General features: G+C 49.2%; 1 protein-coding gene across 1 annotated transcript; it reads right to left on the bottom strand.

Moving 5' to 3' along the window:
- Positions 1-3,669: 3,669 nt before the first annotated feature.
- Positions 3,670-22,965, bottom strand: UHMK1 (U2AF homology motif kinase 1). The gene is made up of 8 exons (XM_077332290.1): positions 22,554-22,965; positions 17,199-17,491; positions 15,445-15,636; positions 14,086-14,180; positions 10,747-10,823; positions 9,315-9,413; positions 7,494-7,582; positions 3,670-5,490 (listed from the first exon to the last, which is right to left on the bottom strand). Exons 1-8 carry the CDS (start codon positions 22,948-22,950, stop codon positions 5,344-5,346), a joined length of 1,389 nt encoding a protein of 462 aa, XP_077188405.1. The 5' UTR covers positions 22,951-22,965; the 3' UTR covers positions 3,670-5,343.
- Between the last annotated feature and the right edge of the window lie 1,302 nt (positions 22,966-24,267).

The raw sequence follows: 24,267 nt of genomic DNA, 5'->3' as shown, positions 1-24,267 counted from the left end.
AGAAAGGCTATGGTTAGCCATCTTTGCTTCTCGCTTGCCTTGAAAGCCCCTTGCTGGGATTGCCGCAGGTTGGCTGCAACTTGACGGCACCACACACACACACCCCACCATTGTAATGGCAGCTCAGTGATACCCTTAAATATGGATCATCATAAATATTTCAAAATCCTGCCTGTTAAAGTCACCGTGTCGCTCTCCAAGCCGTAGCAACGGTGTGACCAAGTATTTCATTTGAATCCCATCTTCTGGAATCCAAGGAGATCCGATTTCAATAAGGTTTACACATTTTGTTACCATGCCTACAAGAAATTTAGCAGTATTTTTTTTTAAATAAACCCAAACAGATTTAAACCTTAAGCTGGAGGAATCTGAAACACTTGGCTAAGCAAGACAGTGACTTCTGACCTGAGAGGAACGACAAGGAAGTTCTCTTTTCTGGACAATTGTGTGCCAGGGAACAATTCCAGTGCCTCTTATTTTGCTGACTTGATAGACGTGGCCAACTGCAGAGCGGTGTGCGCATGGGTAATCTCCCTTCCTTTATGGAGATTTGTCGCGAAGCAGCTTGATCAAGACACAAGCTTGGGAATTGGGCTGAGATCCGGGGTGGGGGAGGGGAAAGAAGAGCTAAGTTCAAGAGTTTGCTTAGCGAGACCTCCTTTGGCATTCACCGTGTACAAACAGCGAGATCCAAATCAGTCAAGGGCTTAGGAGGACATGCCCCGCTTCCTTTCCGGTGATGGCCTGCAGCTCATCCGCATCGGATTCGAACGAAGGATGATTTTTGGAGAAAGTTGAGGAGCCGAAGCATGTTGGGACTATCAGAAAATGCTACTTCAAATGGTTCTTGAAACTTCCCCCTGGACCAATACGCCGACCTACAATTTTTGCCTGTTTCGGGAAACGGAAGCATTGAATTTTGCGAACAAAGGAACCGGAAGAGAAGGATCTCGGAATGGGCCCTCAACATTACTGGGTAATGCCATCCAATTCGGCTTCTGTTGACAGGCCACCTAGGCCTGTCAATTTTTCTTCATCTTTATGCTCCTAAGGAATATCATGTTTTTCTAAAGCCACGTTCAAAGGCAGCAGCACCTTAAATGACCAACGCTTTCCAGAATATAAACTTTTGTCTGTCAAAATTCACTTTGTCATGCAGCCAGCATGGTATAGTGGTTAAGAATGGTGGTGTCCAATGTGAAGAGCCTGGATTCGATTCTCCATTCTTCCCCACGCAGCCGGCTGAGTAACCGTGGGCCAATCACGGTTCGCTCAAAGCTCAAATATTCTGAAAGATAAAAACTGGGACAGAGAGCTCAAGGCACCTGTTATTCACATGTTGCTGCCATCTTCCATTTCTCTCAGAGCTCTCTCCCAGCCCCACCTACCTCACAGAATATCTCTTGCAGAGAGGAAGGGTCGGTGGTTGTGAGCCGCTTTGAGGTAATAAAAAGCGGGATACAAAAAAACCCATCTCTTCTTCTTATACTCTTGGAAATTCTGCTGGTCTTAAAGGTGCTGCTAGACTCGAATTTTGTTCTGCTACTACAAACTTGGCTATCTGCCTGGTGCTGTTTTTCTGCTGCTCTCTGCCTTACAGAGAGCTGTTGGCTGTAGCTGCTGGCAGGACCTAGTCGAGTCAGTTGCGTGAAGACTTTGCTTTTGGTTGCTGTGTACTCCACTGTAGCACCCACTGCTTTTTGGTATCAGGTGTACAACAGAAGGCAGCACACCTGGGGCAGAGGGGAGAGAGAGCGTTCATAAATCTGGTCCCTCGTATGATGTCCACACTCATAAGAGTTCTAACCAAAGAGCAATCTTGATGAAAATTACCCCCCTTAGGGGCAAAAAACATAGCTGCCTCAAGAAGAAATCTGAAGGACGCCCAGTCTGATGTAATTTCTACTATGTTAGCTAAACTGTCAAGCAGTATCCAGAAACCTTTCCCCAGTGCAGGCAGACCAGATAAACAAACGCCGTTAACCTTATCAGCTGTTCCTTGGCCAGACAGCAACAACTCTCCTTTCGCCTAAAAACGTTATCTGCTTTCTCTCCTTCTGTGTTTAGCTTAGGATCAGCTCTTAAGTTCATGTACACAAACCGTTTTTGAGTGTTGTGAAGAAGAGTGTAAAAATTAGATGTTACTGTTAATAAACTTTTTATGTGGCACAGATGCAGCTCCCCAGCCCTCCACCCTCTTTGCTCATCCCGAATGCATTACTAACTCCTGCTTTCCTCCCTTCCAACCTGGCGAACGGCTGCGGTTTAAACAAGGCATGTCAAGGGCTTGGTGGCAAACATACCCCGTTTTGAGCCCCTCGGTTACGTGGAAGGCAGCCTCCTGACTGGATCGCCTCGATGGGCCTTGGTGAAGTGTGTCTCAGGTTTCGTGTCCATACAGCTGCTGCTTGGTCACCAAAAACTGATGCCTGCTTTCCCCCAGTCTGAGAACACAGCCATTTCATTGACAGGAGAACAGGCAGCATCCCTCAGGAGTATGACCATTCAAGTTACCACCCTTGTGCGAAGCACAGAACCACCTGCGCTGGCAAATCCAACGTGAGCTGAACCCGTGGGCGTTAGAACATAATTAGTTTAAACAGGCAAGAAACACTTCAGATGTCAGAACTGAGGCGGCGTTTTCGGTTTTCAATTTTCCTTTATCAGTCACCTTTCTCCAGCGGAGCTGCTCAACGGCAGTGCACAGAGCACAGGTGCCCCTTAAATAATCTGGACAGGAGACATTTAATTACAGTTCAAAGAAAACATGTAAACACTCAAAATACAGTAAAGATGGGCAGTGCTAATATCACGCTATCGGGGCAGGCGGATGGGAGACTGCTGCCGGCACGGTTGAGGCTCTCAAGTCAGGTTCATGGCTCAACAAAGTGGAAAAAGTGCAAAGCTATACGCTTGATCTTCAGACAGGACCTCTGTCTTTGCATACACTATGGAAAGCTTCAAGTTTTTATACAGGTTTCTGTTTGTTAAACTTCCCTCTGAAAATGTGCTCAGAAAAATCTGGTCCCCGCCCACCCCACCCCACCCACCCCACCCCACCAGCTAGATAAGGATCCGCTCTACGGTGTGTTGTTGCAATAAGCAAGAGAACAAGGGCAGACGAGTCGGCAGACGACTTTGGTTGGAGAACTGTCGGACCGTATCTGCCGACGGCATAGGGAACAGCCAAACCAACATGTCAGGAGTGCACCGAAGAGTATGATGCAGACAGATGTCCAAAGAGAAGGTGGTTAGCAGCAACGGGCTTTTGCAAGAGGTCTGACATCTCTTTGCCTGCAAGGGCCCACCAAAGCAGGGCTGCAAGGGCCGCGGAGGCGCATGACCTCACCGAGCTGATGGGAAATTTGGGATCCGGTGCCCGGTTCAGCAGCTTCTCTGAAACTCAAAAGTTCTTAGGGCTTTTGAGGGGGTCAAGATCAGTTCTAAAATGTGCTGTTTCTGAAACTGGAGGCCAAAGAGGTGATTGGCCAGGGCTGCAAACGAAAAGATACATTCTTTGCTGCAAGCATTTTCCCCTAGAGCAGGGGTAGTCAAACTGTGGCCCTCCAGATGTCCATGGACTACAATTCCCAGGAGCCCTCGCCAGCGCTGGCGGGGGCTCATGGAACTGCAGTCCATGGACATCTGGAGGGGCCAGCAGTTTGACTAGCCCTGCCTAGAGATTATATTAACGCAGCTGAAGCCAATACCAGATCAGGGCAAAAGAGCAGCACTTTCACCAAATTCACCGCCTGATGGTCTTTTTTGAGCATCTGGTCCCATCTTGGCTCAATGGATGGACTGTTGAGTAACAGCCTCCTGCCCCCAAGGATTCTGTCTCCCTTGCTCCTAGCAGCTGCCCACAAGGCCAGTGCCTGACCTCAGCAGCAGCTGCTGGACTCTTCTGCCTGTCCTCCCAGTCAAGCCAACACACTTTCACGGCACCCCCTCAAAGCTACCCATTCTTACTTCTCTGTATTTTGCTACTGCATAAGACCAAGACAGGTTTGTTCTCCCAGCATCTGCTTGTGTGCATCATGCATACATTCCTCCACCTGTGTCCACGCCCAGCTGCCTCAAGAGCATTAATTCCTCCGAGAGCAAGGAAGGTGAGGAGCGGCATTCCCGTTTGCTGGATGGCAAGAACACCTCCGTAGTCTGGGCAGTATCTACAACGCAGACAAGTCTGTCCGGACCCAGACTGGAGCAGAACGGAATCCTAGAAGGGTGTGTCTGCCTGGCTAGCAAACATAATACTGCCAAGACCCCCAATACAAACCAGGATCACCTTCGCAATAAGGCCTCCGTCCAAAGAAGCGCTGTGGAGACGCCACAGCTTTCTAATGCAAGCCCAAATGTAACTTTAAACAGCGTGGCTCCCGAGAGGAAGGGCTCTTACACATTTCAAGAAGTGACATCTACGATTCTTGAGAAAATTCCACAAGCAGAAGGGATTTCCACAAGCAGGGAGGGAATTTCTTGCCTCCCCTCTTCTGCTGCAGTTCCAAATGCCTCCCCCAAATGCTAATCCCTCAGGGCCATCAGGAACGACAGGACACGGGGAGTTGGAAAACTGCTGCAGAAATAGGGGAAACCCACAAAATCAGCTCCATCTGCAGAAATCCTCCACCTGGACCCAACCCTATAAGTGCAAGCAATACTTTCACCGGTGTCTATTCAGCCTTAGCCTTGCCTAGGAAAGTGCAGCTGCGTCTTTCCCTCAGACCGATGCTTTTCGGACCATGTTCTGTCTTTGGAATAAGACGCTTTCCCAAGGTGAGTGTCCCTGCTGTTTCGGTCACAATGATGCTCAGCAGGGGTTTTCTGCGGGCCCAGGGCAAGCATGAACGGCTCGGCCTGGGCTCCCAGCCTTCTCCCCCAATACCCAGAGAAGCAAATTTCCCTGTTTCTTGGCCTGGCGACACAAGGAGCTCCGGTGAGGCTTCCCTGCATTCTCAGGACAACGGCCACCCTTCCCATTGCCTTTCGCTGCTTCTTGCGTCGGGGTTGCTTTAACCAACGCGGCAACAGGGAGGCCTAAGTGTTTTGGCGGCTTAGAAAACTCTTGCTTCCATTTCACAGTTTAGGATTCCAGTTTCGGCAGAATTCGCCGAGGAAGAGGCGGGCGGGGCGGGTTTTGTCAAAACCAAACCAAAAAAAACAGATCCGGGTCGCTTTTGCGAGTGGCCAAATGGAAGGGCGGACGCACGGGTTCCATCACTTGGGGGAGTGGGGGGCGGGCGGGGAGAGACGACCACTCGGGCAAAGCCAGGCAGGTGTGTTTGTGTGTGTGTGTGTGTGTGTGGGGAGACAATGCTGCTCTCTCCTGACTGTGGCCGGAGACTAAAGCACCGTTTGGTAAACGTATCCCCTCTTATAGGCACTCAGTGGGTAGAAGGTGGCCACAACAAACTTGCCGTCAAACCTCTTCCCGGTCAGGGCTCGCTGGGCTGCTTTGGAATCACCGGCGTTTGCATACTCCACAAAGACCTGGAATGAAATGGGGAGGTGGGGGGGGGGGGGCTATAGTTAATCTCCTCGGTGTTTGGCACAATGAAAGGGGCCTGGTGGACAGTAAGCTGAATTTGAGCCAACAGGGCGATATGGCAGCGAATAAGACAAATGCGGAATTAGACTGCATTGCTAAGAGCATAGAATCTAGAGCAGTGGTTCTCAACCTAGGGGTCACGACCCCATTTGGGGTCACTTGGCCCCTTCTCCGGGGTCACCAGGTTGCCCATGGTGGCGGCGGCGGGCGGCAGGTGGGTGGGCGGAACTGGCGGCGGGCGTTGGAGCCATGGAAACGGCCACCTCCACACCGCCTCAAATGTTGTGCGCATGTGCGCATATGCGCGCACACTACCCGTGCACGCACACTGCCGCCAAGTTGGGGTTGCTGAGCAGGTAAGGTGGAGAACCTCTGATCTAGAGTAAGGGAAGTTAAAATACCACTCCAGTCCGCAGTGGTTAGACCTCGTTTGGAATGCTGTGTCCAGTTCTGGGCACCGTAGTTCGAGAAGGGTATTGACAAGTTGGAGTGTGTTCAAAAAAGGGTGACTAGGATGACTCGGGAGTTGGGATCTATGCCTTGTGAGGAGAGGTTGAGAGTTGGGTCTGGGTCGCTGGGAGAAGAGGAGGGCCAGGGGGGACAGGATAACTGTGTTTAACTGTGTAAGAGGGAAAGATGTTGAATAGGGTGCCAACCGGTTTACTGCAGCTTTAGAGAAAAGGACTAGGAGCCATGGATTAAAATTACAGGACACGAGGTTCCACTTTAATGTTAGAAAGCATTTTCTGTTTGTCAGGAAGTGGTGGGATCTCCTTCATTGGAAGTTTAGGAGATTGGATGAGCACCTGGTCAGGAGTGTGTGATTTTTAAGCCCTCGAGAAGCTGGGGGGGGGGGGGGGGCTGAACTGGATGGCCCTTTGTGGTCTCTTCCAGCTCTGTGTGATTCTGATTCATAGAACCATAAGAGTCCAACTCCCTGCTCAATGCAAGATCTGCCTAAAGCATCCATGATAGGCATCTGTCCAGCCATTGCTTGAAGACTGCCAGTGAGGGGGAGCTGAACTCCTACTTAGGCAGCTGATTCCACTGCTCTGACTGTGAACAGTTTTTCCTGATATCTAGCTGGTACTATTCTTCATGTAGTTTAATCCCATTACTGCAGATCCTATCCTCTGCTGCCAAAAGGAACCCCTTCCTGCCCCCTTCTAAGTGACAGCCTTTCAAATACTAAGGGCCATCATGTCTCCTCTCAATCTCCTCTTCTCCAGGCTGAACATTTACAAGTCCTTCAGCCTTTCCCCAGGCCCCAGATCATCCTTGTCGCTCTCCTATGCACCGTCTTAATTTTGTCTACATCCTTTCTGAAGCGAGGTCTCCAGAACTGCACACAGTAGTACAGGTGCGGTCTGACCAATGAGGCATACAGGGGGACTATGACATCCTGTGATTTTGATGTGGTGCCTGTTGATACAGCCTGAGACGGCATTTGCCTTTTTTACCACCGCATTGCACTGTTTGCTCATATTTAACTAACAGAACACATGTACCCTAAGATCTCATTCATGTATGCTGCTACCCAGAAGTCTATCTCCCATCAGGTATACATGCTTCTCATTCTTGAGACCCAGATGCAGAACTCTGCATGTATCATTATTGCATCAAGTTCTCATTTGCACCCAACACATCTGTCTTCTTATTCTGGAACAGGGAAGAGATTAGGCATAAGATTCAACCTCCAGGATTGCTCCCCATCTGAAGTGCAGTGGGATTCTGAGGGAGGGCGTGGGGACGGGCTTCCAAACTACTCCACCGGAGCTGCCAATGAACCTGCTGTAGGGTGACCTTTCCTGAGAGCCCCAAATTGCTGCTGCTTTGCAGGTGCAGGGAATGCATATATTATTCAACAGTCTTAATGGGAAATTATAAACCACCGTGATGTTAGGCCAACAAAATAAAGCTCATATCCCCCTTCCCATGTACTTACTTGGCCTTTGCCTGGATTTTCCTTTGGAGCAAACAAGGAAACTATCTGCCCGTATTTACTACATTCTTCTCTGATATCATCCACGATATCTGCGAAATGAGAAAGACAGCGTAAGGGGCCAATCAAAGAAGGGTGGGATTCGAACTGATGGTTCCATGCAGCAAAGCAAGAGCCTTTCTCCCCTGCAGGGCATCTTCCTCTGGACTGGAAGAGCACCATCTGTCAGAGGAGGGTTCCTGGTTCCCTGGCAAGGCTCGGTCCACCATTAGCTGAGCCAACCTGTTGTGCCTCAAACAGACAGCGTAGTCTTTGGACACAGGAATCCCATTCAGGAACGAAACTCACGTACAGACTTTAGGCAAAATCATTATTTCTCTGCCTCAAAGAGTTCAGTGGTTAAGAGACTAGACCATGGGGCCCCAACGTGTTGCCCATTGCCACTTTTTCTGGTACCTGATGAAAGTTTGTAGAAAGTGGGTGTGGCCTTTTCCCTGTAGGAAATCTGACAGGACACTGGAGAGCTGAATAGCTGGGCAGATTTTTAAAAACCACACAGGCAGCAGCTGCCACCACAATTTAAGGATGCCTTTTCTTGCAGGCCCAGGGAAATGCCAATCATCACTTTCATAGAATTCATAGAGTTCGAAGGGACCTCCTGGGTCATCTAGTCCAAGCCCCTGCACTATGCAGGACACTCACAACCCTACTGCTCGTCCACTGTAACCTGCCACCTCCTTGAACCTTCACCGCTTTGGGGTTGGGAGAATTTCTTCCAGGCCAAATTAGCCAGTTGTTGGTTTTTTTTGGGGGGGGGGCGAAGGGGGATCTTCTGAACATGGAATTGGGGTCACTGTGGGTGGGCAGGTAGTTATGAATTCCCAGCATTCTGCAGTGGGGTTGGACTAAATGACCCTGGAGATCCCTTCTAACTCTATGATTCTAAGATTCTCTGTGTGACTGAAGATAAGGTTTCGTGTGTGGTAGAAATAATTTTTAAACAATTCAAAAGGCATTTTATTAATTTTAAAGGCATTGTATTAACCAGCGTTCTTTCCTGAAATGTTTTGAGAGCTGTATTCCATTCGTGTGTAACCTGACTCCCGAACACCTGGGGTCGGTTTTGCCTCCTGCCTTCTGCTGGGGTTGCATCGATCACTATAGGTCAGAATTCCAAAGGCACTGGCAGGCTCAAAAAGTCTGAGCATTCCAGTAATAGACCACTGACCCAGAATAGGACTCTTGGAGAACAAGCAGGATGCAACAGCAAATGATCAAAAATACGGATTATGAAAAGTACTGGGTGTGCTTGTAGGCCTGAGGGGAAGGCCTCCGTCTTTACTCACGGTGTCCTGCCGCTTCTCCATGGCTTTCTGGCCTGTCCTGGTGAGGGCCTAGAAGCCTTTCTGGCCTGTCCTGGTGAGGGCCTAGATTGTACCCTCACCTGATTGGCTAGAACTGCTGTCTGTCCTGATGAGGACTGGCCCCGCCCTCTCTGCCCACTTGGCCCTTAGCCAAATATGAATACAGCGAAAACTGTATAAAGATATGCTCAAAATCTTGGAAGGGCAAGTCATGCTAACGGCACCCACAGCTGCTTATACAGGCATAAGGAGAGAATTGTGCAGTTGGCATCCTATGTACTTCCAGCAGCGGCAGTGAAAGAAAACACAATCTTGCTTTAAGCAGCAGAGAAGGCTGCCCTATGGGATGGGCAGATGCCGGAAGCTTTCTCTGGCCCATCTTAAGGCACCTTCCCTTGCTAGTCTATTCTGTGGCCTGCTTCACAGTCAGGAGCTCTGTGAGAAAGGGCAGGATACGCACCTTCGAATTCTTTGTCGTTCTGAAGAGCAGCATCATCCAAAATATTTAGCAACCTTAATACGGGAGTCGGAAGCATCACCAGATCTTCAATGTGGGGAGCTGTACGGAGCATACGATTTCAAAGAGCAACAAGTTATTCCACCAAAGGAAGACAGCAACAATTGACAAGAGAGGCTAGAATCTGTCCACTCTATCCTCAGTAATATGAAAGCCCCATCTTCTGTTTTTCCTACCACGCTTTCCTGTCATGTGCCAGTCATTGCAACTGACCTCTATAATTATGTCTGGATAAACTGCATAGGTGCTTTGGAGAAGTTATCAGTGCCAGAAGGGTAGCCGTGTTCAACTGCTGGGAACAGTATTATTTATTTTGCTGTGGACCTTATTTAATTTCATTCATTCATTCATTCATTCATTCATTCATTCATTCATTCAATCAATTTTTATACCGCTCTCCCCATGAGCCGGTCCAGCATAATAATAGGTAACAATAAAAGTGCGTTAAAAAAAGAATGTATTATATCTTCAAAACCATTTAACAGGACTTATAACCAGCAGCAACACCAACATCGTTATCATTTCATTGTAGGTTGCGTTCTGATCAGTTGTTTCCAAGGGAGTGACTTTTGTGTGTGTGTGTGGGGGGGCACTTGATCTTATAGGATTACTGGCTCCAGCCGAATGCTTGGCGGAAGAGCTCTGCCTTGCAGGCCCTACGGAACCTGGTTCACAAGACATTGTGGCTTTTGTCACGAAAGCTCAAGCTACTGCATATCTTTTTTTGACTTTACAGCAGCCCTATTCAACCTTCTGACTAGGGAGGAGCCCCCGAAATAATTTTTAAGGCTCTGAAGAGCCCCGGAAGTGATGACAGCTGGCCATGCCTCCCTGCCACGCTCCTGGAAGTGACATGCCACCAGAAGTGACATAACCACCTGCGCTAACAGGCAATGTCGAGGACTGGGGGGGGGGGGACGACAGGAGTTGGTTTAAGGTGGGAGTAGGCATGAATACTCTGCCCCTTCCCAGATGCAGAAACCACAAGAAATCTCACTCATGCTTGAGGAGAGCAATGGAAGTTAAGGCAGGAAAGGGGGAAAGGCCGCAGACCCCACACAAGAGCTCCTACGGACTCCCGGGGGTCCATGGACTCCCGGTTGGGAATCCCCGCTTTAAGGTGTTCCCAGGACTCCACTGTGTTCGAAGAGGTCACTATATCATGATTTGGAACTTCAATGAAACAGAAAGGGGGAGGGAGGAGTGTGCACATGTGCAGAAGAAACATCTCAGACTAACAGCATGCCCCATCGAGGTCACAAGAAGTCCAGAAGCCAATCCTTAGCCAATCTGAAGATTGTTAGCCACCTTGAGAAGAGACACATTTAAACAGCCTATTATTAAAAAAAAAACATTAAGGTTTTATAGGACCTACCAAAAGGAATGCTGAAGAAGGGACTGCACAGGGACTCGGCAGCAGTTGCTCTTTTCTCTTGCTCCTCGTGAAGCATGCTAGGAAACAAAAAGCTGTCTTTACTTTGCATGGCAACCTAATAGGGAATCCTCAGAGTGCGAGGTAAAAAATCACTGGAAAAGGCACAAATACAATTTTGGAAGTTTTTGTTCAGGAGTTCAGTCACACACTGGCAGAATTCGTCCCCTCAGCAACAGCGGACACCTCGCTGACCAATTCTGAGCTTCCCCTCTTGGATAGTCCAGGCAATCCCAACCCTGTCAGATCTTGGAAGCGAAGCAGGGCCAACTCTGGCTAGGATTCGGATGGGAGACCTCCAAGGATCTGGGCGGTAGTTCCTCCGAGGAACACTAGGGGTCATGACACGGAGGCAGGAAATGGCAAACCCCTTCTGAGTGTCCCTTGCCTGGCCTGCTAGACACTCTTCAGATCTTTTAGCTACATCAGGGGTAGTCAACCTGTGGTCCTCCAGATGCTCATGGACTACAATTCCCATGAGCCCTTGCCAGCAAACGCTGGCAGGGGCTCATGGGAAATGTAGTCCATGGACATCTGGAGGACCACAGGTTGACTACCCCTTGAGCTACATTACACACATCATACAATAAATAAATAACTAATCTCTTGGATCTGTGCACTCGGAGCAATACTATAAGTGACAGTAGTCATGGGTCCTTCCTGTGGCCGCTGGCAACATTTTTAGAAACAGTTGTAGTCTGGTGGCACTGGGAACTCTTGTCCCTTCTCCCGACATCTTTTCAGGTGCAAAAACAAAGGCACTGCAGTTGGATTACTAGCATCCCTAGAGTGCAGAGCCAAAGGCTGGTGTATGCTTTAAACCAGTGGTCCCCAACCTTTATATCACCGGGGACCGGTCAACGCTTGACAAATTTACTGAGGCCCGGGGGGGGGTAGTCTTTTGCCGAGGGATGCCACCGCCGCCTGAGGCCCTGCTCCACTTGCTTTCCTGCCGCCGCCCCTGACTTCCCGCCGCCCGCTGGGGGGCGCTGCCAGCAGCAGCTATGCAGTGCCAACCGAGGGGGAGCCACAGCCATGGCGGCCACTGGAGAGCATCAAAAGTGAGCCAGTGGCAGAGTGGCAGGGCAGCCCCCGAGGCAGCAGCCGGGGACGAGAAGGAGCCATGGCCCGATACCGACTGAGCCACGGACCGGTACCGGCCCCCGGACTGGGGGTTGGGGACCACTGCTTTAAACTAATAGAGGCATTGAATTATCTATTTGGATTACCATTATACTTAAAAGTGAGAGGACAACCACTGAGGAAAATTACCCTTTGAAAACGGGATATATCTAGAAGCCGTTCTTGTTGGATTCTACATTACAATAAAACAGCATAGAACGAAGAGAGCTTTTACTTTATTCTGTATAAATTTTAAAAATATTTAGTCTAGGGATAGGTTTTCTCTCTCTCTGATTCTAGCGAGGCATCAGCAGCTACGGGGAGAAGCCATGGTCACTGTCACTTGATAATCAGTCCCTCTGACTCAACCTGGCCCTGTTCTTTCCCGATCATTATGGAATGCTCAGTCCAGGGAGGTGCAAAGCTTCCCAGTTCCGTCTGCCTTCTATTAGAAAGGTAAGGCCATTCTTTTAAAGTGGGCTTTTCCCAACTAATATCATAAGGAAGATACTGTTAGCTGTGGGTAATTTGTTTTTGGCAAGCTGTCCGAGCCACTGCGGTGGAAAAGTGGCATATAAATATTTCAGTAGATAGATAAATAAATGGAAGGAGCATTCAGTCACTGTGCTGCATGAAGATTTCAGATTCTTGGCCTTTGGATCTCTGGATGAGGCTCTGCTTGGAATTTCGTTCTGTTAAATTTAGTTTCAGCTTAGTTTATTAATGAGGTACTGAATGGGTTTATACCGCAGGGCTGGGGAGTTAAACTCTCCAGATTTCCACGGCCACCCCTACCACAGAGGATCAGACCAAAACTACAACAGAAACTGGACCACAAGGAATAGAAAGTCCCAGATTCAATCCCTGTGAGCTCTAATTAAAAAGATCAGTAAAAAGACCTTGAATTGAGATGGGGTGTGTGTGATACTGGCCACGGTTAGGGTTGCCAGCTCTGGGTTGGGAAATACCTGGAGACATTGGGGGTGGGGCCAGGAGTGGATGGGATTTAGCGTGGGGAGGGACCTCAGTGGAGTATTATGCTAGGGAGTCCACCCCCCAAACCAACCATTTTCTCCAGGGGAACTGATCTCTTCAACCTGGAGATGAGTTGTTAAACTGGGGGATGGCGTCCCTAGGGGAATGTGTGCAAGCCTTCCCCTTAGGCTTGAAGAGGCACAGTTCATGCTAGAAAGCTCCCATTCACTGTGCCTGGCTTCCCCAATCTCTCTTCCAATTTCATTCCTGTGGGTGAAACAGCAATCCCCATGAAGCTTGGGAGAACAATTGGAGCAGGGGTGGGACACTGATCCCTTCTGCCCTGGTCTGAATTAGGCCCTGAAGCACTTGGGCAAATAAGTTCCTTGCAGCTGCCTTCTGGATGCAAGGAAAGCAAGGCAAGTCAGGAGAACCCCGACTTGACTTGCAAGAACATCTAGTCTAGTTCAGGCTTTAGAATACAGCTAGGGGGAAGAAAAAACACTCCAACCAATCTGCCCCAGCCATCTTTAAAATTATAGCACGTAAACGTGAGTGTGATAAAATGGTTTATTGATCCAACCAATTTCCAAGCTAACCTGTAGCTAAACCAACTACGTCAGATGGTTTGAGGAACTCTAAAGGACGATCCATATCTTTTGCAGGAAACAGATTCTGCTCCAGCACTGCTGATAGTAAGCCTGGCCTAGAACCGCAAGGAGAAAACTGATTACTTGATCATCTCCCTAGGCTTCACAAGTTTCCTGCTTTGCCAAGAACCCTCTTGCTACCTGTCTGTTGTTCCCACAGGGTGGCAGGGGAAATATGGGGGTTGGGAAGAGTCACCATGTTACTTCCAGTGCAAGCTTGGACATGTGACATCACTTTACCCATCTCTACTAGGATTGTGCAATCCGGAGTGGTTCGGCCATTTCGGTGATCACCGACGCCCGAGGAGACCAGCGCCACGGCGGGGCAGAGGCAGCACACCAGCTGGCACCCACACACAGGCGTAGAGCTCTGTGTCTGTGTGCGGGTGCTGGCTGGTGTGCCATCGCTGGTACCACCTCTCCTGTCCACACTGCTGGCCACCTCAGGCTTCAGTTATCGCCAAAGCGGCCAAACCGCACCAGAGTGCTCAACCCTAATCCCTACCACCATTCTTCTCCCTAAGGGTCAACATACCTTTTGAGGAGGTCACGGAGATGATAAGCTGGGATGGCTGAATTTTCCACACTTTTGCTGATAAAAATGTGATCAATAACGGCAGCGTTATTTGCCTAGAAAGGAAAAGAAAAGGAAAAATCTTGAGAAGAACAGCTGGTTTTGGGTACTTTGCTTTTTACTACTCAAGGGAATCTTCAGGTGGCTTACAATCTCCTTCGCATTCTCTTCCCACAAGGAACACCCTGAGAAGTAGGCGATGCTGAGAGAGCTCTAAAAGAACTGTGACTGACCCAAGGTCACCCAGCTGACTGCATGTGGAGGAGTGGGGAATCAAACCCAACTCTCCAGATTAGAAGCTGCCATTCTTAACCACTATACCCCACTGGCTCTCATGTTTAACAAGAAACAGCAATCTCTCTCTCTCAGATTTAAATTTTCCTCTCTCTCTCTGTTAAAAAATGCAGTTAATTCACTTACTTAGAATATATGCCATAGTGGGGAGGGGAGTCCAACCATGATAAGGAAACCAACACAACAAAACAAAATCAGAGTCCAGTGGCACCTTTAAGACCAACAACGATTCATTCAAGGTGTGAGCTTTCAAGTGCAAGCGCTCTTCCTCAGATGAGGAAACTTCAGTGCACTTAAATTTGCTCAAGCAAAGGCTGTTATTTTTTTGCCAACTCTGTCTTATCTGCTGCAGATAATTGCTGGAGGCCAGCTAACCCCATGGAAAAAAATTCAGGAGGCTAAGCGGACTGCAGCAGGAGAGAGGAGGCAGTGAAATCTGCCATCATCTCTTAGGAAAACTTTAGAGCAACTTAAATTGTGCTAACTGCCTGGATGGATTCACCCCTCATTATCAGGTCTGTGGGCACCCCGATGCGGTGAAGTTGGTTAATGACTCCTCTCTTGCAGAAGTTCACTGTGGCCAGGATTGTACAGCTAGATTTACAGGGGCCTAATGAGTGGAAGATTCTGTGCTGGGGAAGAAGGCTTGAATAGGATTGACCTGCTTTGTCCCCTTGCGCCTTTCCCTGAAGGAAGCTACAGCTTGGCTTCCAGTGGGCACATGAGAAGTTCTTACTATTCCATCTCTCCAGCTAGGCAAATTCAAGCCATATGCCAGGAGTGGCCAAACTGTGGCTCTCCAGGTATCCATGGACTACAATGACCATGAACCCCTGCCAGTATTGTAATCCATGGACGTTTGGAGAGCCAGTTTGGCCACCTCTGCTGTACAGGATGCTGCTGGCCTTCAAGAGAGGCAGAGTTTTTAAAGCTCCTGAGGAGCGACTCCCACCAAAACCGTAAGGCATCTTCTGGGAGGTGGGAGGTTAAAACTACACAAGCACACCGATTTCTCTCGCTCCTCACCTTCCATTCCCAAGACTGGACAATGTGTTTCAGTTTCATCCCTGAGAACATCTCGACCAGCACGATTCCTAGACTCCAGAGATCGACAGCAGAAGTACACTGGGTTCCACCTTGCAGTCCAGCCTGAGACAGATAGTTCTGTAGCTCAGCCTCAGGAGCCCGGTACCCATCTGTCTGAATATATTTCACATCCTACAGAAAAATCAAAAACTGCTTTAGAGTGTCAATTTGTAAGTGCGAGTCAGTTGCACCTTTTGCACTGTTCTGGATTTTCTGACACTCGGCTACTGGAGAAGATTACGACAAGCCCCACTGGTGACACTGGCTTGAATCTTTGTAAACGCTCTTAACAGATAAGCTTCATTGCTCTAACAGTACACATCTAGCCCTCGTGAATTAATTATCACCCCCTTCACCCCACTGCTAATTACAAAGTGTGGTGTGATAATGGCCTAGAATGATTTCGCACACTGAAAAATATACACAGTTTGGAATGATCTTTCTCCTGAGGATTGCACAAACAGGCCTGAAGGAGGCAGAAGTTTTATTGATCTTAGCAATCAGTAGGACCCATTAGAAGTGGCAAAAGCCTGGAGAGAAACTTTTCGATCCCTTTAACAGGGTGTTGTTTTTAAAGTGCTGTCACTTAAAACCATGCCATAAGAAGCTACACCTGCCCGATTTCACAGTATTCTAAGGGAACGTTTATTAATGTATTTATTGTATTTATATACCGCCCTCCCCGAAGGCTCAGACTGGATAACATGATGTTATGGTCAACAGTGACATAGAAGTGCATGTATAATTACTAACTTTTTTGCATAAAGGATTCAGGAGATTTTTTAAAAAACATACACAAGACATAAGGAAGGCTTCCTGCTCTTAGCTCATGGAGACAGCTACGAAACAGTTTTGTAACTGGAGACAGACATTCGTTTCAAACAGAGCCGAAAGTATTCTGAAAGAGATATCGCTTCCCATGGTATACATTCTTTTTTTGTCCAGCTGGTCTCTTTGGACAAAAAGGGCCTTGCAGGTTTTTGAAACAAAATACAAAAGCTGGCACAACCAATTTACCATCTGTAAGATGAAGTGGTGTGTATGTGTGTGTGTGTGTGTGTGTGTGTATGTATGTATGTATGTATGTATGTATGTATGTATGTATGTATGTATGTATGTATGTATGTATGTATGTATGTATGTATGTATGTATATATATATATATATATATATATATACACACACACACACACACACACACACACCATGTGCAGTGATCCATCTTTCAACTTTTTTGAAGGGGGGGGAATTGGCAAGCAAATGTTGGGCCGTGGGACTACAGTTAGCTTCAGCTGGCAAGGACCACTGAAAAATATCCAGCAACCTGGCTTTCTGAAGCAATCCTGATTGCTGGGTGGTCCCCTTGCCTTCACAGAGGGGGAGAGAGAGAGAAAAGAAAGGGAGAGAAAGAGAAAGAAGAGAAAGAGAGAGAAAGAGAGAGAGAAAAAGAAAGGGAGAGAGAAAGAGTAATAGAGAAAGAAAGAAAAAGAGAGAGATGGAGAAAGAAAGGGAGAGAGAGAGGGAGAAAGAGAAATACAGAGAGGAAGAAAAAGAAAGAGAGAGGGAGAGAGAGAAAGAGAGAGAGAGAAAGAAAGGGGGAGAGAGAAAGAGTAATAGAGAAAGAAAGAAAAAGAGAGATAGGGAGAGAGAAAGAAAGGGAGAGAGAGAGAACACTGAAACACTGTCTGGCCAACCTGATTCCCTTCCTTGAAGCTGAGTCCAAAGTCAATGAGCTTGAAGCACTCCTGCTCCGCACTCCAGAGGACGTTGCGGGGCTTCAGGTCAGCGTGCACGTAGCCTTTGTGGTGGAGGAACGCCAGGGCTTCCAGGACATCCCGGGCACAGTGCTGGGTCATCCACATGGAGCAGCCGTGCTGGCTGGAATGCACAAGGAGCTCTGACACGCTGATGTCCAGCAACTCCAGGAGGAGAGAGTGAGAGGGGCCTTTGATAGACGAGCAGCTCGTAAACACACCGTACAAGGTCACTGCAAACAGAGAACGGGCGAAAGCATCAGCAAGACTTGTTGCGCCACCTGCATGGCTTGGAAAACAAAGTGGAACTCCAATGGCACCTATAAGCAGGGGTCCCCAGTGTGCTGCCTGTGGGTGCTATGGGGCGTGCTGGCATGTTTCCTGGCACCCATGTATTTTAGAAAGCAGGCAGGGACACGTGGCGCTTTTGCCCAGCAAGAATTCTGAATGGCTGTGCAGACTCTTATTAATGTTGCTTTGGCAGCAGCTGCCACCACAATGCAAAGATTTGTGCAGGGTGACTGAAGGTGAGCTGCGGCCGCTGTTCTGTCCTTGGCTCCACCTTCTGGGGCACTGACATTTGGGCTGTGCCCACTACGCTGAGTCAGAACTACAAAGGTGCTGACAGGCTCGAAGGGATATGGGCCCCTGCCTTGAAGACATTTCTTTCAGCACAGACTATCGCGAGTCAGAGCTCACTTTTTCGGAACCTGGGAGCAGCTCTCGGTGGAGCATTGAAGCGATTCCCGCAGTGGTGTTCAGGCTGTCTCCCTGGGGTGCTTGCCACTGACAATTAAGCACCCTCTGCAAGACAGATCAACTTTCTCTAGGGAATGCAGCCCCACCAATCTTGTCAAAATATAACTGACAGAGCATTTCAAGGAACCAACTGCCTTATCCTTACCTCCCTGGAATATTTTGGTTTGTTTAGGATGTAGCTCCTTCACAGAGAAGGTCATGGCTCAAATTAATATGGCTAGACGTTTCAAATATATAGAGTCATTTGCACAGATCCAACACATCTCAAGCTGAACATCTGCAGCGATGTGGTGTTCCCCTTGTCTGGGAATCTTTAATCCAAGTCTGTATTTTCCTACAGACGACTTAACCTGCAGTCGTGTAATTACAAGTTCCAAAATGCAACCTCTTGCTCTTGGTTCTGTGGCTACTCCCCCCCCCCCCCCTCCACACAATATATTTGATCCCTTCACTGCTGCAGATGGCTACTATATAAGCAGGAAATATTTTATTCTCAAGTTCCGTGACATTTCACATGCTGCTTAGAATGATCTTTCTCTTGAGGACTGCACAAACAGGGCTGAAGGAGGCAGAAGTTTAATTCATTTTAATTATTCCTTGGATTTCTAGGTCGCCCCTCCCCAAAAACGCCTCGGGGCAGCTTACAACAAGAGTAATAATAATGGACAATAAAATATTTAAAACCTTAAAATTAAACTAAAATACTACCACAGTTGCCCCATCAGTTAAAACATCTCCCCAGGCCTGATGTTAACACCGTCAAGATATAGAGCAAATGGCAGAGTTTGGGTGAGAGGGGATTGGCTCAGGAAGAAGCCTGGGCAGGGGGTTAGGCTTTTCCTAATTTATTAAGCAGAAGAGAAGACCTGTTTTTTAAATCCTGCTTTTCACTACCTGAAGGAATCTCAAAGCGGCTTACAAACACCTTTCCCTTCCTCTCCCCACAACAGACACCCCTGTGAGGTAGGTGGGCTGAGGCAGCTCTAAGAAAACTGTTCCCTAAGAACAGTTCTAAGAGAACTGTGACTGGCCCAAGGTCACCCAGCTGGCTATAGATGGAGGAGCAGGAAATCAAACCTAGTCCTCCAGTTTAGAGGTTGCTGCTCTGAAACACTCCACTGCACTGGCTCTCAAGCAGAGTATCAAGGATCCACACAGACTGCACATGGGTACCCTGTAGCCTGGGAAGATCAGACTGACTGTATTAAAACTTCAAATTCCCCTGTGCAGCTGTGCCCTGACCTGGCCATTTCTTACACCTTGGATGAGGTTCCAGAGATGCAGCAGTTCTAGATCATCCATGAAACAAAGGCCAGTTCCATAAATGAGAACCGCAACAGGAAAGAAAATGAGACAAAACCCTCACTAGTTCCACATACGTAGTGTGGATAGAAGGCTACTATGGATTCCAGGCAATTTGGGAACTGGTTCCGAAACATGACAGGATACGTCATGTTTGGTGTAGTGGTTAGGAGTGCGGACTTCTAATCTGGCATGCCAGGTTTGATTCTGCGCTCCTCCACATGCAACCAAGCTGGGTGACCTTGGGCTCGCCACGATACTGATAAAGCTGTTCTGACTGAGCAGTAATATCAGGGCTCTCTTAGCTTCACCCACCCCACAGGGTGTCTGTTGTGGGGAGAGGAATGGGAAGGCGACTGTAAGCCGCTTTGAACCTCCTTCGGGTAGGGAAAAGCGGCAAATAAGAACCAACTCTTCTTCTTCTTCTTCTTCTTCTTCTTCTACGCTTGCTTCATTACTGTTGTTCCGAGTAACGCATGCATATACCACAAGGAAGATGCGAGTTAGTCTCTGATGGATGTGAGGCACAGAGATGAGATTCATGCCAAAGGAGAATACTTTTAATTAACTATTGCAGAATCCGATCTCAGGGAAGGCGCCTGCTGCTTGAAAAGCCTCCCACCACCCTCTCCATGAGCAGTAGAGAAAGTTGACCGGATCAGATCCCATCAAGGATGAAGCTGTAATGATTCGGCAAGTCTGAGGTGACCTCTTTGCAATAAGAGCAATAAGTGTGCTCAGATCAGGGCTGAGAAGAGAATGCAGGGTGCCTTGGTTTTTCTGTTGTTAGGGGAGGAAGAGGAAGGATCCCACATCAAAAGAACTTTTGGTCCCATGTATATTGCAGAAGAAGAGCCTAATGCTGTGAGCGATTGGCAAAAGAAGAAGGGGATGACAGAGAATGAGGTGGCTGGATGGAGTCACTGAAGCAATTGGTGCAAACGTAAATGGACTTCGAGAAATGGTAGAGGACAGGAAGGCCTGGAGGATCATTGTCCATGGGGTCGCGATGGGTCAGACACGACTTTGCACCTAACAACAACAAATATTGCAGATGTGGCAGCCAGATCACCCTCAGATCCATATATGCAGAAAAAGGGACAGAATGGTCACAAGGCAGCTTGGCAAGCCAACTTTGTGTAGTGGTAAAGAGCAGGGGCCTCTAATCCGGAGAACCGGGTTTGATTCCCCACTCCTTCATGTGCAGTCAGCTGGGTTACCTTGGGCCAGTTACAGCTCTCTCAGAGCTCTCTCAGCCCCCCACCTACTTCACAAGGTGTCTGTTATAGGGAGAGGAAGCATAGGTGATTGAAAGCTACTTTCAAACTCCTTTGGGTAGTAAAAACTGGGGAAATTTTCTTCTTTTAGGTGGAGTGACTGGAATGTTCCCTGGGAGATATAGTGGAAGACTGCCTCCAAGTCCTAGGGTAAGTAATAAATGTTCTGTATTATCTCTTCCTCCTTGACTTTTTCAGTGTCTCTGGAAATTTCCTCTGAGCCCCAAATACAGCTGTCATTATGTGCTTACTCCATGTGCTCCCCAAGCGCTGGCACAGCTGCGATGGCAGTCACAGTTAAGACACCTGCTCTCCTAAGTGGGCCATAATCCTCTGCCATATAGTAAAAAGTAAGCCTCTACTATACCAGCTGGCCTACTTGCTTGTTTGACTTATCAAGCCTGCTGGGGGGGGGGGAGGGGAGGAGCTGTCGCTCAGTGTAACAGCTTCACATGATGAAGATCCCAGATTCAAACCATGGTATCTCCAGACCAAAGGATTAGGGAGCAGGTGATATGCCAGCCTCCAGGTCTGACCTGGGGATCCCCCAGTATTACAGCTCATCTTCAGACTACAGAGATCTGTTCTCCTGGAGGAAATGGATGCTTTGGAGGGTGGTCTCTATGGCACTGCTCCCCAATGAGGTCTCTCTCCCCCTCCTAGGCTCTGTCCCCAAATCTCCAGGAGGTTCCCAATGCGGAACTGGCAACCCTACCCACCAAAAGTGGCCCAGGGGGCACCTAGCAACCCTTTGTCTATAAAGGTAAAGGTATCCCCTGTGCAAGCACCAGGTCATGTCTGACCCTTGGGGTGACACCCTCCAGCGTTTTCATGGCAGACTCAATACGGGGTGGTTTGCCAGTGCCTTCCCCAGACATTACCATTTACCCCTAAGCAGCAAGCTGGGTACTCATTTTACTGACCTCGGAAGGATGGAAGGCTTGGTCAACCTTGAGCCGGCTGCTGGGATTGAACCCCCAGCCTCATGGGCAGAGCTTTCAGACTGCATGTCTGCTGCCTTACCACTCTGCGCCACAAGAGGCTCTTCCTTTGTCTATATATGACACTTAAAAAAAATGGAATTCAGATAGGGTGGCCATCACTGAGTTCAGAAATAACTGGAGAATTGGGGGGGGGGGTGCACTCAGGAATGAGTGAGATTTAGGGTAGAGAGGGAGTTCAGTGGAGTATAATATAATACTGTGGAGTCCACCCTCCAAAGAAACCATTTCCTCTGAAGGAATGTATCAATTTGTGGTTGCCAGCTCTAGGCTGGGAAATACCTGGAGACTTTGGGGGTGGAGCCAGGAGTGGGCAGAATATGGGGTGGGGAGGAACCTCAGTGGAATTGAATCCTATGCCATCCATCTTTCAAAGCGGCCATTTTCCCCGGGGAAATTTGACCTCTGTTGCCTGGAGATGAGCTAGAATTCCAGGGGATTCCCAGTACCCACCTAGGGTTGCCAGCTCTGGGTTGGGAACCACCTGGAGACATTGAGGGTGGAGATGGGATTTGGGATGGGGACTTTGAGGGTGGAGCTGGAATTTGGAGCAGAGATTTTGGGGCGGCGCTGGGATTTGGGGCGGGTACTTTAGGGTGGCGCTGGGATTTGGGGCGGGGACTTTGGGGGGTGGAGCTGGGACTCAGTGGTGTATATTGCTATGGAGTCCACCCTCCAAAGCAGCCATTTTCTCCAGGAGAGCCGATCTCTGTCGCCTGGAGATGAGCTGCAAACCCGGGGGATCCCCAGGTCCCGCCTGGGGCCTGGCATCCCTAAATCCCACGCAAGCCGTGCCAGCCTTAGGCCTGAGGAGGGGCAGCTGGTGCTTCCCAGCCTTGCCTCCCTTGCAGCGGCGTCCCAGCGCCGGCTCTCCCCGTCCATTTTGCGCCTGGCCCGAAGCCCTCCCTCCGCTCGCGGCGGCACTCTGCCCATGCTCGCGGGCCGCGGCCGCTCACCGATGTTGCGGTGGCCTCTGAGCTCCTCCAGCGCGGCCCGCTCCTTGCGGAAGCCGTAGTCGCCGCCGCCGCTTCCCGGCCCGGAGCCCGGCGGCAGGAACTCCTTGACAGCGGCCGGCGGGGCGCGGGGGTGGCCGAGGCAGCGCGCCCGGAAGACGGCGGCCGACGAGCCGCGGCCCAGGGGGGCCTCCACCTGCCACAGCCGCCCGGCCGCCGCCACCACCGCAGGCCCCGCCGCCATCGTCAGCCGGGGCCGGGCGCCACTCACATCGCCGTCGCGCAGCCAGGCAGGCAGGCTGGCCGGGCCCGCAGGCGCCTCCGCCGCCCTCACGTCAGCCGCTCGGGGCCCCCTCCGCGCCCTCCCGGCTCCCGTCGCCCGGCAACCGCGGGCGGGCATGCGCAGAGTCGCTCCGCCCTCTGCGCGTCCATTTCGGCGGGCGAGGGGGCGCGCGCTCCCTTCCACGGACAGGGAAGGCGTCCATTCTCCGTAGTGCACGGGTTGAGGGACTCTGCGTGCGCATGAAAGTTCACACCCTGGATAAAGCTTTGTTGGTCTTAAAGCTGCTCTTAGACTCACATTTTGTTCTGCTTGCTTGCTGTCCATCCACTCGGCCACCTACCTAAGCTATCCATTCATCCTCCCCCCCCCCCATCTATATTTATACACAGCCCTCCCTTGCAGCTCAGGGCGGTTTACATAGGAATGAGTACAGTACAACAACTTCAAATAACATAATAGTAACAGGAATAGTCGCTTCAGTAGCCTGTAGTAACATAGGAATAAGTACAGTACAACAGCTTCAAATAACAATAGTAACAGGAACAGTCGCTTCAGTAGCCCGTAGCAAAGTCCCAACAACCACACAACTTCCGACCAATGCTGCTACTCGCAGGAATGTATTTTCCCTGAGACTGTTTAGGCTGTGCCAGAGAACAGAAAAAGTGTAGTTAGTCATACAGACATTTGCCAAGAGGAGACATTGTGCTAAAGGTCCAGTTGTTGGCAGCTGATTTCAACACAAATCTGCAGCTGCAGGGTCACTTAGAAACACAGTGAATTAGCACCCAGATAAAAGTTAATAGCAGTAAATTAACATACGGATCTGTTGAGAATGTGAGAAGGAAGTTTTAGTCCGGTGACATGACGCAAACCAGCATTGTTCAATTCTGGGTATAAACAGGGACTAAGACTTTGCATGTGTAGATGCCAGCTCCATGGGACATATGAATCCCAGAATTTACAAAACAGTAAACATTTGGGTAAGCAGCAGCATCTGCTAATGCAATAAAGCACAGGGCAAAATTCTCCACTAAGAGGGGTACTAGTGGCCAGTTCCAGCAATTTATAAGGAGCAACTCTTCACTCTTGGACATTAGCACTGAAACCATGTCACTGAAACAATCAGCAGCTGCTAAGCGCAGGCTAGCAAAAAAAAAAGTATTATAACATTTATAATCTCTTTACCTGGTTACTAAAGGCTAGTGAGATCTGGGCAGACCTTGGGAGCCAAGCAGGGTGAGCCCTGGGCCCATTCCGCACACATAGGATAACGCACTTTCAATGAGCTTTGGCAGCTGGATTTTCCTGTGCGGAACAGGAAAATCTACCAAGTGCATTGAAAGTGCATTATCTATCGTATGCAGAATAGGCCGTGGTTAGCACTTGGATCAGAGAAGAAAGTCCAGAGTTGCTGTGCAGAGGCAGGCAATGAGA

This window comes from Paroedura picta, chromosome 4 (assembly GCF_049243985.1).
Source record: "Paroedura picta isolate Pp20150507F chromosome 4, Ppicta_v3.0, whole genome shotgun sequence".
In the NCBI taxonomy this organism is placed as follows: Eukaryota; Metazoa; Chordata; class Lepidosauria; order Squamata; family Gekkonidae; genus Paroedura; species Paroedura picta.
The sequence above is the reverse complement of the archived record's forward strand: the minus strand, read 5'-3'. Positions and strand labels throughout refer to the sequence as shown.

What these genes read in the sequence shown, in the direction of transcription:
- UHMK1 (XM_077332290.1), bottom strand. Translation starts at nt 22,950, where the DNA reads ATGCCCGCCCGCGGTTGCCGGGCGACGGGAGCCGGGAGGGCGCGGAGG. An exon ending in CAGAGGCCACCGCAACATCG is followed by an intron (nt 17,492 to 22,553) that starts GTGAGCGGCCGC and finishes CTCTGTTTGCAG; the next exon opens with TGACCTTGTACGGTGTGTTT. An exon ending in AAAATCCAGGCAAAGGCCAA is followed by an intron (nt 5,491 to 7,493) that starts GTAAGTACATGG and finishes ATTTCATTCCAG; the next exon opens with GTCTTTGTGGAGTATGCAAA.